This window comes from Pongo abelii, chromosome 5 (genome assembly GCF_028885655.2).
Source record: "Pongo abelii isolate AG06213 chromosome 5, NHGRI_mPonAbe1-v2.0_pri, whole genome shotgun sequence".
NCBI classification, from domain to species: Eukaryota; Metazoa; Chordata; class Mammalia; order Primates; family Hominidae; genus Pongo; species Pongo abelii.
In genome coordinates, this window is record NC_071990.2 from 29,940,133 (window position 1) to 29,955,152 (window position 15,020).

At 44.8% G+C, this 15,020-nt stretch overlaps 1 protein-coding gene across 2 annotated transcripts; it reads left to right on the forward strand.

The window, feature by feature from the left end:
* Positions 1–9,564: 9,564 nt before the first annotated feature.
* LOC100435866 (popy Class I histocompatibility antigen, A-1 alpha chain) lies at positions 9,565–14,145 on the forward strand. Of its 2 annotated transcripts, XM_024248526.2 has the most exons (10): positions 9,565–9,600; positions 10,250–10,343; positions 10,698–10,905; positions 11,036–11,305; positions 11,547–11,822; positions 12,417–12,692; positions 12,794–12,910; positions 13,336–13,368; positions 13,511–13,558; positions 13,727–14,145. In XM_024248526.2, the coding sequence occupies exons 3-10, from the start codon at positions 10,833–10,835 to the stop codon at positions 13,729–13,731; spliced, it is 1,098 nt and encodes a 365-aa protein (XP_024104294.2). In that variant the 5' UTR covers positions 9,565–9,600; positions 10,250–10,343; positions 10,698–10,832; the 3' UTR covers positions 13,732–14,145. The 2 variants fall into 2 exon arrangements, with proteins under 2 accessions (XP_024104294.2, XP_063581237.1); XM_063725167.1 differs by lacking the exons at positions 9,565–9,600; positions 10,250–10,343 and having other exon boundaries at positions 10,827–10,905; positions 13,511–14,145.
* The last annotated feature ends 875 nt before the right edge of the window (positions 14,146–15,020 follow it).

Here is a 15,020-nt window from a genome sequence, read left to right on the forward strand (position 1 = left end):
TCACCAGAAGGCAGGAAGCACACTGCTTGATGAGCCTCTTAGAATTCTGATGACACCACATTCCACATCTAGGTATGTTGCTTTGGCCCACACTCTAGGTGACATAGGAGGGGGCCGCCTTCATGTGGGGCCCACACAGGAAAGGACCCTGCAGCAGATCCAGGCCATGGTGCAAGCAGCCAGCATCCCTCAGACCCCCTGGTGCTGCTGGTGCCAGTGGTGGGGAACTTCTTCTATCTGCATTGGCACCATTTTGCTGGTATTTGTATTATGCTTTTGAGTTCGTCGATGTTTGTTGCTTTCAGTCACTAAATTTGGGGGTAGTTTGTTACACAGCAATGGATAACTAATGAAGCCCTCTTACATTTCCATTATTCTATAGAGATTAACTCTATCTGTTTTATTTCCTCCCATTTTGATAATATTAGCCATACATAGGATTTCTAGTTTCTCAACACCCATTCTTTTCTTTTAGTTTCTTTTCTCCTTTGTTCCTTCCCTTTCTCCTTCCTTCTGTCCATCCCTCCCTCTCTTTCTTCTCTATTTCCATTCAACCTCTTACTCTCCCTCCTTCTTGCTCCCCTTTTCTTCCCCTTCCTTTTCCTTCTTTTCTTCTTTCACTTTTCCTTCCGTTCCTCCTTCTTTCCCTCCTTTCCTCCATTTTTTCCTTGTCATTATGGAATTTTCCTAACATATAAAATAACCCTATGTGATTGTGCTATAAGTAAGCATTTGCTGAATCTTTATGTCAGAAGTATAATGCCACAGTATAAGAAACAAGTAAGCAACAGGAAGTTATTAACAGAGACTGAATAAAAATGCCTGCTATAATTCTACTGCCAAGACAGTGGCTTTTAACTCAATTCCTTCAATGCAGTGTTTTCAGAACACATCATCAACATCAAGTATTACATATTTATTGTAACAGTTTAAGTAGCCACAGTCACTTTGCAAATCATATTATCATTATCTAGTATGGTTAAAGTCCATACAACCTATCATCCAACCAACCCATTCCTAATCATCCACTCTGGGGGGCTTTCTTGCCTATGTGCACAGGAGACATGCACACTAATGTTTATGGCAAAAACTGAAATCAGCCACATACACATCAATAGGAAAGTAGTGAAATTGTGGTGTAACCATAAAATGTAAACCTTCAGCAGTAAAAATGAATGAATGACAGTCTCCCACACCACAGATAACTCCTATACATAATGTGCATCATGGGAAAATAAATGCAGTAGGAATTTGCTGTACCAGAAGCTTAAAACCCAGCAAAACTAACGGATACTTGGTGTGGGGAGATATATATATATATATATATATATATATATATATATATATATATATGTATATGTTCACACACACACACACACTTATTGCAAAAATCATTAAAGAAATACAAACGAAAAATAATCACAGATTCAGGATGGAGCCTCCTTCTGGGGGATGTGAATGGGCATCAGTCCAGGGGAGTCTTACAAGTTCTGTGTTTTACACCAGTGCTGGGCACCCTGGTAGTTACTTGACTGTAATTCCTAAACAGAGTTTTCCAAATTAAAATATATCTGTTTTTTATAGAAATGAAAGAGAAAAGAATTACACGGTTCATTTCAAGGATCCTTAACAAGAACTACTTACATTGGAAGAAGAAGAAAACCACAGAGAGTTGTAAGGAGCCATGTGACAGAGAGGACAAGGATGCCATGAAAATGGCCTTGGCTAAAAATAGGTCATTTGATCCTTGGCTCACTGGCATCTCTCTAGATTTTCAATTATACAATGTTCAATCTGCTGTGTAAGGTAATTCCATCTTGCAAAGGATTTGATGTTACATTTTACCACACATATAACTGAATTAAACTTTTACAGAATTGGAAATGCACAACATTGATCAAAACAAATGAAACAAGAAAAGAGTAGGAAGGAATACCCAGAGATGGAATAGGAAATATAAATGGAAAACAGAATAGGGCTGCTAAAAAGAAAAAAAAATCAGAAGCACATAATAGTAGTGCTATATAGAATAATAGTGGTGTCCAAATCACTTGTATCACATCTCACTGAATACCACAACAAAAGATGTTAAGTTTATTATAGAATGCCCACTGAATAGCCAGTTTTTGAAAAAAAAAAATGGCCATACTGCCCAAGGTAATTTATAGATTCAATGCCATCCCCATCAAGCTACCAATGACTTTCTTCACAGAATTGGAAAAAACTACTTTAAAGTTCATATGGAACCAAAACAGAGCCCGCAATGCCAAGTCAATCCTAAGCCAAAAGAACAAAGCTGGAGGCATCACGCTACCTGACTTCAAACTACACTACAAGGCTACAGTAACCAAAACAGCATGGTACTGGTACCAAAACAGAGATATAGATCAATGGAACAGAACAGAGCCCTCAGAAATAACGCCGCATATCTACAACTATCTGATCTTTGACAAACCTGACAACAACAAGCAATGGGGAAAGGATTCCCTATTTAATAAATGGTGCTGGGAAAACTGGCTAGCCATATGTGGAAACCTGAAACTGGATCCCTTCCTTACACCTTATACAAAAATTAATTCAAGATGGATTAAAGACTTAAACGTTAGACCTAAAACCATAAAAACCCTAGAAGAAAACCTAGGCATTACCATTCAGGACATAGGCATGGGCAAGGACTTCATGTCTAAAACACCAAAAGCAATGGCAACAAAAGCCAAAATTGACAAATGGGATCTAATTAAACTCAAGAGCTTCTGCACAGCAAAAGAAACTACCATCAGAGTGAACAGGCAACCTACAAAATGGGAGAAAATTTTCGCAACCTACTCATCTGACAAAGGGCTAATATCCAGAATCTACAATGAACTCAAACAAATTTACAAGAAAAAAACAAACAACCCCATCAAAAAGTGGGTGAAGGATATGAACGGACACTTCTCAAAAGAAGACATTTATGCAGCCAAAAAACACATGAAAAAATGCTCACCATCATTGGCCATCAGAGAAATGCAAATCAAAATCACAATTAGATACCATCTCACACCAGTTAGAATGGCAATCATTAAAAAGTCAGGAAACAACAGGTGCTGGAGAGGAGGTGGAGAACTAGGAACACTTTTACACTGTTGGTGGGACTGTAAACTAGTTCAACCATTGTGGAAGACAGTGTGGCGATTCCTCAGGGATCTAGAACTAGAAATACCATTTGACCCAGCCATCCCATTACTGGGTATATACCCAAAGGACTATAAATCATGCTGCTATAAAGACACATGCACACTTATGTTTATTGCGGCAATATTCACAATAGCAAAGACTTGGAACCAACCCAAATGTCCAACAATGATAGACTGGATTAAGAAAATGTGGCACATATACACCATGGAATACTATGCAGCCATAAAAAATGATGAGTTCATGTCCTTTGTAGGGACATGGATGAAATCGGAAATCATCATTCTCAGTAAACTACCGCAAAGACAAAAAACCAAACACATGTTCTCACTCATAGATGGGAATTGAACAATGAGAACACATGGACAAAGGAAGGGGAACATCACACTCTGGGGACTGTTGTGGGTGGGGGGAAGGGGAGGGATAGCATTAGGAGATATACCTAATGCTAAATGATGAGTTAATGGGTGCAGCACACCAGCATGGCACATGTATACATATGTAACTAACCTGCACATTGTGCACATGTACCCTAAAACTTAAAGTATAATAATAATAAAATTAAAAAATAAAAAAAACTTGTTTCTCAATTGGAGATAACCATTTTGGGCTATGGCATCAAACCAAAGTTACTGCCATCATGCTAAGCTAGATGTGTTGACCAAAGTATGAGATTCACATTTTTGTAAATGAAAAGCAATTTGATTAGGCAATTTTTTCCTAAGCGAAAGCAAGTTTATTAGAGAAGTAAAGAAACCAAAGAACAGCTATGCCATAGAGCAGAGTTTTGTTTTGTTTTTTTAAGTGTAGGCAAATGTTTAGTGAAGATGATATTTCAATAAGAAAATTAGTGCTTGGGGCATATTTCCACTAAATTTGAGACATCATAGACAAAACAAAGACTTATTTTTCAGGCATTAGTTTTATGGCACTGAAGTCTTGGAACGATTTAATCTAGTTACTCTATGTTCTCAACTGTGCTAACTCATTGAGGAGAACATTGTTATTTAATAACAATGATATTGGCAAGAAAAACTCAGAGATACTGTTGTATCTCCTTTCTCTGTCTCCAACTGCTTTCCCCTCAGCACCCAAGGCTCTGTGATGTCTCAAACTTTTAATCATGAATTTAAAAAGAGAAGCTTATCATGGAATTAGAAAAAAACTATTTTAAAATTCATATGGATCCAAAAAGAGCTTGTATAGCCAGGAGAATCCTAAGCAAAAAGAAAAAGCTGGAGGCATCAGGCTACCCAATTTAAAACTATACTACAATGCTACAGTAAACAAAACAGCATGATACTGGTACAAAAACAGGCACATAGACCAATGGAACAGAATAGAGAACTCAGAAAGGAGACCACATATCTAAAACCATTTGATTTTCAACAAACCTGACAAAAACAAGCAGTGGGGAAAGGATTCCCTATTTAATAAGTGGTGCTGGGAGAACTGGCTAGCCATATGCAGAAAATTGAAATTGGACCCCTTCCTTACACTTTACACAAAAGTTAACTCAAGACGGATTAAAGACTTAAATGTAAAACCCAAAACTAGAAAAACCCTGGAAGAAAATCTAGGCAATACCATTCAGGACATAGGCATCAGCAAAGATTTTATGATGAAATCACCAAAAGCACCTGCCACAAAAGCAAAAATTGACAAATGGGATCTAATTAAACAAAAGAGCTTCTGCACAGCAAAACAAACTATCATCAGAGCAAACAGACATCCTACAGAGTGGGAGAAAATTTGTGCAATCTATCCATCTGACAAAGGTCTAATATTCAGAATCTACAAAGAACTTAAGCAAATTTACATGAAAATAAAACAACTTCATCAAAAAGTGGGCAAAGGACATGAACAGAAACTTCTCAAAAGAAGACGTACATGTGGCCAACAAAAATATGAAAAAAAGCTCAACATCACTGATTATTACAGAAATGCAAATCAAAACCACAAATGAGATACCATCTCATGCCAGTAAGAATGGCAATTATTAAAAAGTCAAGAAACAACAGATGCTTGTGAGGTTGCAGAGAAATAGGAATGCTTTTACATGGTTGGTGGAAAAGTAAATCAGTTAATCCATTGTGGAAGACAGTGTGGTGATTCCTCAAAGATTTAGAACCAGAAATACCATTTGACCCAGCAATCTCATTACAGGGCATATACCCAAAGGAATATAAATCATTCTATTGTAAAGATATATGCATGTTTACATTCATTGCAGCACTATTCACAATAGCAAAGACATGGAATCAACCCAAATGCCCATCAATGATGGACTGGATAAAGAAAATATGGTATATATACACCATGGAATATTATGCAGCCATAAAAAGGAATGAGATCAAGTCCTTTGCAGAGATATAGATTAAGCTGGAAGCCATTATCCTCAGAAAACTAACACAGGAACAGAAAACCAAACACCACATGTCCTCATTTATAATTGAGAACTGAGCAATGAGAACACATGGACCTAGGGAGAGAAACAACACACACTGGGGCCTGTTGGGGGAGGGTGGTGGTGGGAGGATCATTAGCAAAAATAGCTAATGCATGCCAGGGTTAATACCTAGGCGATGGGTTGATAGGTGCAGCAAACCACCATGGCACATGTTTACCTATGTAACAAACCCGCACATCCTGCACATGTACCCTAAAACTTAAAATTAAATTAAATTAAAAGACAAGCTTAAAGAGTTAATGAAAAATAATTAGATAAAAAAAGACTTTGATTTTCAAAAACCTGAAACAGTAGTTATAATTTTGCTTTTAACACATATTCAAATCTTTTGATATTGTTCCCTTCTAGAGGTGCAGCTAATTCCCTCTCTTGAGTGTGGCTTGGACTTAATGAGGCACTTCTGATATGGCCTGGTTCTGTGTTCCCACCCAAATCTCATCTTGAATTGTCATGTGAATCACACTCCCTACCTATTGGGGGAGGGACCTCATGGGAGGTGATTGGATCATGGGGACGGTGCCCCCATGCTGTTCTCATGATACTGAGGGTATTCTCATGAGATCTGATGGTTTTATAAGGGGCTTTTCCCTGCTTCATTCTGCATTTCCCTCTCCTGCCACCATGTGAATGTAGGGAGATCCCCTGAAACTACTGCTACAGAATAAAAGATGAAATGCTCCTGATTATTGTAAATACAAAATTGCATGCAGGATTGTGTAAAGACAATGCCAGGTTGGACTGCCAGAATGAGCCAACAGCATGTGATGTGCTTCCCCCTGCAGAGAGCCTACAAACGGATGTGCAGTCAGGGAGTTTTCACATCACCAAGATTCCTATCCCAGAAAAGCAGATGTTCATAGCTCTGGGAACGGAATGCAACCCTTGTGGAGAGCCTATAAACGGATGCATGAGGGGCGCCTGTTCATATGGGTAAGATAGGGCTATAAGCACCTTATCTTGCCACAGCCCTTCCAGGACTCTTTAGGGTTAAGGCATACCCCCTTCTGAGAATTTCTGGTCTAACTTGTTGTCTAGGTTAACGTCCTCTTTCTATTGATTGTTTATAACCAGCTTTTGCTGCAACTCTTACTGCTGATTAATATCTTGCTAATCATAGGTTATGGAAAGACTGTGTTTCTGTTTTAAGGCTCTGTTAGAAATTACTGATGCACACACTATATTGTAAATTCTTATCTCTGTATACTATACTTATGCATACAGATGTTATGTTAAAGAATTACTTCATCCCCATGTGACCATCTCACCTCATAATGAAATGACCCTAAATCCCTCACTAACCTACCCCCGCTCTCATGAAACTTAATAATAAATGCTGGTATATACAGTGCATTGTTGGCACCGTGGGACCAGAAGGCGGTGACCCCCCTGGACCCAGCTTTCACTATCTTGTGTGTGTCTATTATTTCTCGACCTGCCGATCCACCTGGGAACAAAGAAAGAGCCCCATTGCATTGCAGGCTGCTGGCCAGATCCTGCAATATGTGAAGAAGGATGTGTTTGCTTCCACTTCTGCCCTGACTGTAAGTTTCCTGGTGTAGCCTCCTCAGCCACACAGAACTGTGAGTCAATTAAACCTCTTTCCTTTATAAATTACCCAGTCTCAGGTATTTCTTTATAGCAGTGTGAGAACGGACTAAAACAACTTCTAACTTATAGAATAATGCTGACATAACAGTTTGTGACTCTGGGTGTAGAACATAAAACTCACTGCGGCTTCCACCTTCTCTCTCTCTGTCTCTGGGATCATAAGCTCTGGGTAAAGCCAGCTGCTGTGCCATAAGCAGCCCTGCAGGAAGGTTCATGTGGCTAAGAACTGAGGCCTTCTGGGAACAGACAACAAGGAACTAGGCCTTTTCCAACAGCCATGTGACTGATCCGTGTTTCTTGTGAATCCTCAGCCCCAGCAAAGCCCTCAGATGATGCAGCCGTTGGCTGACAACTGGACTGCAACCTTGTGAGAGGCCCTGAGCAAGAAGCACTCAGGAAAATCTTTCCTGGTTCCTAACCATTGGAAACTGTGGGAGATGATGAATATGTGTTGTTTTGAGCTAAGTTTTACATAATTTGTTATGCAATAGTAAATAATACATTTTCACAAGAGAGGATGTATTATTACACGTTGAAATTGCATTTGCTCTCAATGTATCATCATCATTATTATTATTTTTGAGACAGGGTCTCACTCTGTCACCCAGGCTGGAGTGCAGTGGCATGATCACCATGCACTGCAGTGTCAACCTGCTGGGCTCAAAGGACCCTCTGATCTCAGCGTCCTGAGTAGCTGGGACTACAGGCATGAACCACCACGCCTGGCTAATTTTCTAATTTTTTGTAGAGATGGGGGTTTTGCCATGTTGCCCGGGCTGATCTTGAACTTCTGGAGTCAACAAATCTGCCTTCCTCTGCCTTCCACAGTGCTAGGATGGCAGGTGTGAGCCACCACACCTGGCCCAAATTAATTATAAGATATTAAACTTGTAACTTAGTTTTAAAAGATAAGGACAATTTCCATGGCTAAAGAGGACGTATTTTATGACCGTTCACAATGATCACTTTACTTGAACTTCAGTTTCCAACTGTGTCCCAAGTAAACACAAATGGAAGATTCAACCCTTGCTAGGCTGATTCTATGATGGCCTCAACAACCAGCTCCTGGTCATTCAACTTCCTCCAGTTACTCAACCAACTCTAATATATGTGCTGTTGTGAAGGGATTTAGCAGATATAATTAAGGGCCTCAATTAGTTGACTTTAGGCTGGGTTTATCCTGCTTGGAATGTCCTAATCAGGTGAGCCCTTTAAAGGACTGGGTTCTTTCTGAACATAGAGATTCACAGTGTGAGAGGGACTCAGTATGAGGGGTTTCCTCCAAAATGGGGTTTGAGAATGAAGGGGCTGTGGGCCAGGCATGGTGGCTCACACCTGTAATCACAGCACTTTGGGAGGCCGAGGTGGGCGGATCACGAGGTCAGGAGATCGAGACCATCCTTTCTAACATGGTGAAACCTTGTTTCTACTAAAAATACAAAAAAAAAAAAAAAAAATTAGCCATGCGTAGTGGCGGGCGCCTGTAGTCCCAGCTACTTGGGAGGCTGCGACAGGAGAATGGCGTGAAACTGGGAGGCAGAGCTTGCAGTGAGCTGAGATGGTGCCACCGCACTCTAGACTCTGTGACAGAGCGAGACTCTGTCTCAAAAAAAAAAAAAAAAAAAAAGAAAAGAAAATGAAAATGAAAATGAAGGGGCTGTGTAGGAAAGAACGCTGGTGAGCACCAGGAATTGAGTGCAGCCCTCCCTGTTCTCTACATTGACAGCTAGCAAGGAACAGGGACCTCAGTCTTACAACTGCCAGAAACTGCATTCCACCACGTCTGTGTAAGCCTGAAGGAGGATTCAAAATGATAACACAGCTTTTGGAAGCCCAGAACAGAGATTCTATCCACATCTTGCCCAGATTTCTGACCAAGGAACTATAAACAGATAAATGGGTGTTGTTTCGCCAGGCGTAGTAGCGCATGAATGAAATTGATGAGTTGATATACACACTCGTTGCATAAAATAAAATCTTTCTGAACTTTTTCAGTATTTTACATTTTATAATTATCTGTGATGCGATTTAATACACTCATATTTCATTCATTCAGTCAACAAAAATTAATTTAGTCGCTATGATGAACCAGGTATCCCCTCATATGCTCAAGTGCCTGACACTCCAGAAGCATCACAAGACTGAGATGGAGCAACTGAAGTGTTTTAAGTGGAAAAATGACACACTGTAACTCACAGGAGCAGGACCACTGTGAAGAGAACAGTCATGTAGCAGGTCATGGGACAGTGCCAGTGTCACAATTCAGGAGTGACAGTGTGGTGTGGACAAAAGGGAGAGGAGGGCCTGAAGGATGAGAGGGACGGAGGGAAGGGCTGGAGAAGCAGGAGGTGAGGAAAAGAAGCAGAGGAAGGAATTCAAAAGCAGCAGAATTCTTAGGTTTAAATACATTGTTTTATGGATTTTAATACATCCATCTAGAGTCTCGCAGGGTGTCCTTGACAGTTGGCCTTTAATACTTTATGTGGGTCTGCCTAAAAACTAAATGTCTTTTATGTTAATCAGGTTTAAAAAATACTAAGTGTTCCTATAAAATATACACAACACTTAAAAGTAGATACTTCCTAAAAACAGGCAGTGCATGAGCACTAGTGAGGGGCATTGTGACTGCATTGAACAGTTGCAACTCTGAGGTGAATAAAGCCTGTACTGGCTTCTGGTTGCAACATATAGTAACACCGTGTGCTACTTTGTATTGAGGAGATGTCCTGGACTCACACAGAAACTCAGAGCTAAGGAATGATGGTAAATTTAAAATAAGACAAGCAGGAGTCACAGATACATTGTCTGGGAAAGTGAAACTTAGTAGCTTTGTGAGTCCTGTTGTAAGGCTTTTGGACACATTTATACATCAAGAGGCCAAAGTCACATTTTTTACCTATTAGATTCCTGATCATTCAGGGGTTACCAAGAGTCTGCTACCCAATGTATTTAATAAACAAAGAGCAAACTGGTCTCTATTCTGTCTCATACACTCAGGCGCAACTTTTCCCGATTAAAAACAAAAACAACAACAAAAGTCTACACCTCCATTACCAGAGCAAGCTCACTCTCTGTCACCAAGCTCAGTGGGGTGAGTTTTCTTCTAGAAGAGTCCAGGTGGACAGGTAAGGAGTGGGAGGCAGGGAGTCCAGTTCAGGGACGGAGATTCAGGGATGAAAAGTGAAGGGAGAGGGACAGGGCCCATGGCCGAGGGTTTCTTCCTGGTTTCTCAGACAGCTCCTGGGCCAAGACTCAGGGAAACACTGAGACAGAGCGCTTGGCACAGGAGGAGCGGGGTCAGGGCGAAGTCCCAGGGCCCCAGGCGTGGCTCTCAGGGTCTCAGGCCCTGAAGGCGATGCATGGATTGGGGAGGCCCAGCGTTGGGGATTCCCCATCTCCGCAGTTTCTCTTCTTCTCACAACCTGCGTCGGTTCCTTCTTCCTAGATACTCACGACGCGGACACAGTTCTCACTGCCATTGGGTGTTGGGTTTCTAGAGAAGCCAATCAATGTCATCGCGGTCCCGGTTCTAAAGTCCCCACGCACCCACCGGGACTCCGATTCTCCCCAGACGCCGAGGATGGCGGTCATGGCGCCCCGAACCCTCCTCCTGCTACTCTCGGGGGCCCTGGCCCTGACCCAGACCTGGGCGGGTGAGTGCAGGGTCTGGAGGGAAACGGCCTCTGCGGGGAGGAGCGAGGGGCCCGCCTGGCGAGGGCGCAGGACCGGGGGAGCCGTGCAGGGAGGAGGGTCGGGCGAGTCTCAGCCACTCCTCGCCGCCAGGCTCCCACTCCATGAGGTATTTCTTCACCGCCGTGTCCCGGCCCGGCCGCGGGGAGCCCCGCTTCATCACCGTGGGCTACGTGGACGACACGCAGTTCGTGCGGTTCGACAGCGACGCCGCGAGCCCGAGGATGGAGCCGCGGGCGCCATGGATAGAGCAGGAGGGGCCGGAGTATTGGGACCGGGAGACACGGAGCGCGAAGGCCCACGCACAGACTGACCGAGTGGACCTGGGGACGCTGCGCGGCTACTACAACCAGAGCGACGGCGGTGAGTGACCCCGGCCCGGGGCGCAGGTCACGACCCCTCATCCCCCACGGACGGGCCGGGTCGTCCGCAGTCTCCGGGTCCGAGATCCATCCTGAAGCCGCGGGACCCCGAGACCCTTGACCCGGGAGAGGCCCAGGCGCCTTTACCCGGTTTCATTTTCAGTTTAGACCAAAACTCCCCGCGGGTTGGTCGGGGCGGGGCGGGACTCCGGGAACTGGGCTGACCGCGGGGGCGGGGCCAGGTTCTCACACCATCCAGAGGATGTATGGCTGCGACGTGGGGCCCGACGGGCGCTTCCTCCGCGGGTACTGGCAGTACGCCTACGACGGCAAGGATTACATCGCCCTAAACGGGGACCTGCGCTCCTGGACCGCGGCGGACATGGCGGCTCAGATCACCCAGCGCAAGTGGGAGGCGGCCGGTGCGGCGGAGCAGGACAGAGCCTACCTGGAGGGCGAGTGCGTGGAGTGGCTCCGCAGATACCTGGAGAACGGGAAGGAGACTCTGCAGCGCACGGGTACCAGGGCCACGGGGCGCCTCCCTGATATCCTGTAGATCTCCCGGGCTGGCCTCCCACAAGGAGGGGAGACAAATGGGACCAATCCTAGAATATCGCCCTCCCTCTGGTCCTGAGGGAGAGGAATGCTCCTGGGTTTCCAGATCTTGTACCAGAGAGTGACTGAGATTCTGCCCCGCTCTCTGACACAATTAAGGGATAAAATCTCTGAAGGAATGACGGGAAGACGATCCCTCGAATACTGATGAGTGGTTCCCTTTGACACCGGCAGCAGCCTTGGGCCCCGTTACTTTTCCTCTCAGCCCTTGTTCTCTGCTTCACACTCAATGTGTGTGGGGGTCTGAGTTCAGCACTTCTGAGTCCCTCAGCCTCCACTCAGGTCAGGACCAGAAGTCGCTGTTCCCTCCTCAGGGACTAGAATTTTCCACGGAATAGGAGATTATCCCAGGTGCCTGTGTCCGGGCTGGTGTCTGGGTTCTGTGCTCTCTTCCCCATCCCGGGTGTCCTGTCCATCCTCAAGATGGCCACATGTGTGCTGGTGGAGTGTCCCATGACAGATGCAAAATGCCTGAATTTTCTGACTCTTCCCGTCAGATGCCCCCAAGACACATATGACTCACCACCGCATCTCTGACCATGAGGCCACCCTGAGGTGCTGGGCCTTGGGCTTCTACCCTGCGGAGATCACACTGACCTGGCAGCGGGATGGGGAGGACCAGACCCAGGACACGGAGCTCGTGGAGACCAGGCCTGCAGGGGATGGAACCTTCCAGAAGTGGGCAGCTGTGGTGGTGCCTTCTGGAAAGGAGCAGAGATACACCTGCCTTGTGCAGCATGAGGGTCTGCCTGAGCCCCTCACCCTGAGATGGGGTAAGAAGGGAGATGGGGGTGTCATGTCTCTTAGGGAAAGCAGGAGCCTCTCTGGAGACCTTTAGCAGAATCAGGCCCCTCACCTTCCCCTCTTTTCCCAGAGCCATCTTCCCAGCCCACCATCCCCATCGTGGGCATCGTTGCTGGCCTGGTTCTTCTTGGAGCTGTGATCACTGGAGCTGTGGTCGCTGCTGTGATGTGGAGGAGGAGGAGCTCAGGTGGGGTCTGAGTTTTCTTGTCCCATTGGGAGTTTCAAGCCCCAGGTAGAAGTGTGCCCTGCCTCGTTACTGGGAAGCACCATCCACACTCATGGGCCTACCCAGCCTGGGCCCTGTGTGCGAGCACTTAACTCTTTTGTAAAGCACCTGTTAAAATGAAGGACAGATTTATCACCTTGATTATGGCGGTGATGGGACCTGATCCCAGCAGTCACAAGTCACAGGGGAAGGTCCCTGAGGACAGACCTCAGGAGGGCGGTTGGTCCAGGACCCACACCTGCTTTCTTCCTGTTTCCTGATCCCGCCCTGGGTCTGCAGTCACACATTTCTGGAAACTTCTCTGGGGTCCAAGACTAGGAGGTTCCTCTAGGACCTTAAGGCCCTGGCTCCTTTCTGGTATCTCACAGGACATTTTCTTCCCACAGATAGAAAAGGAGGGAGCTACTCTCAGGCTGCAAGTAAGTATGAAGGAGGCTGATCCCCGAAATCATTGGGATATTGTGTTTGGGAGCCCATGGGGGAGCTCACCCACCCCACAGTTCCTCCTCTAGCCACATCTTCTGTGGGATCTGACCAGGTTCTGTTTTTGTTCTACCCCAGGCAATGACAGTGCCCAGGGCTCTGATGTGTCTCTCACAGCTTGTAAAGGTGAGACCCTGGAGGGCCTGATGTGTGTTGGGTGTTGGGGGGAACAGTGGACACAGCTGTGCTATGGGGTTTCTTTGCATTGGATATGTTGAGCATGCGATGGGCTGTTTAAAGTGTGACCCCTCACTGTGATGGATATGAATTTGTTCATGAATATTTTTTCTATAGTGTGAGACAGCTGCCTTGTGTGGGACTGAGAGGCAAGAGTTGTTCCCGCCTTCTCTTTGTGGCTTGAAGAACCCTGAATTTCTTTCTGCAAAAGCACCTGCATGTGTCTGTGTTCCTGTAGGCATAATGTGAGGAGGTGGGGAGGCCACCCCACCCCCATGTCCACCATGACCCTCTCCCCACGCTGACCTGTGCTCCCTCCCCAATCATCTTTCATGTTCCAGAGAGATGGGGCTGGGATGTCTCCATCTCTGTCTCAACTTCATGGTGCACTGAACTGTAACTTCTTCCTTTCCTATTAAAATTAGAACCTGAGTATAAATTTAATTTCGCAAATTCTTGCCATGAGAGCTTGATGAGTTAATTAAAGGAGAAGATTCCTAAAATTTGAGAGACAAAATAAATGGAACACATGAGAACCTTCCAGAGTCCACGTGTTTCTTATGCTGATTTGTTGCAGGGGAGGAGAGTAGATGGGGCTGTGCCCAGTTTGTGTTCCGGCCACCATGGGCTTTATGTGGTCACTGCTTGGCTGGGTCATCTTTGCTGCTCCATTGTCCTTGGCCCTTCAGTAGAACCTTGTCCCACCAAGACCTGTGATCACAGGGAGTTGGATGTCACCTAGGATGGTCCCTGCATACAAATCTCCTTGTGGTATCAAGAGACAAATTTTCAGACCTGTCCAGCTCTTGCCCTCCTCCCAGGGCTCTTTCCTCAGTTGTATTTTCCATTTTTCTCCAATCTTTTTAAAGGAACCAGATTGTGACATTGGCAGAGAGGAGGGGTTCCATAGTTTCTCATCATAGTTAACTTTCTATTGGAACTCCTCTTCTGCTCTCCTACTCTTCTTCCTGCCCTGAGTTGTAGTAATCTTAGTGCTGGCTCCAATCCAAACTCATAGATTTATAAAGCAGAGTCTAATTTAGATTCATATGTGGTTAGAAAATTGTACCCATAAGGCTAGGGTTATTGTTCCTGAAGAGAAAAATATGGTTTTGTGCTGAAGTGTGCAGGAGGGTTGGTGTGGGAGGAGGGAGGGAGGGAGGACACACAAGCAGCCCTGGTGAGAAAAGCACTGGTGGCATGGATGTCCGCGTGAACTGATGTTCTTTAGCTGCCACAAAACAGCATTTGCCCTGTGGCTACATTTATAAAGATATTGGCTTTAGAATAGGGAGGTGCTCTACAGTGATCATTCATTCAACTGACATTTGTTGTCTGCTAGGGATATGACTGCTTTTGCATTTAGAAACCATCATTAAAATAAAAACAGGAAAATTTTCTGGCATTGTGA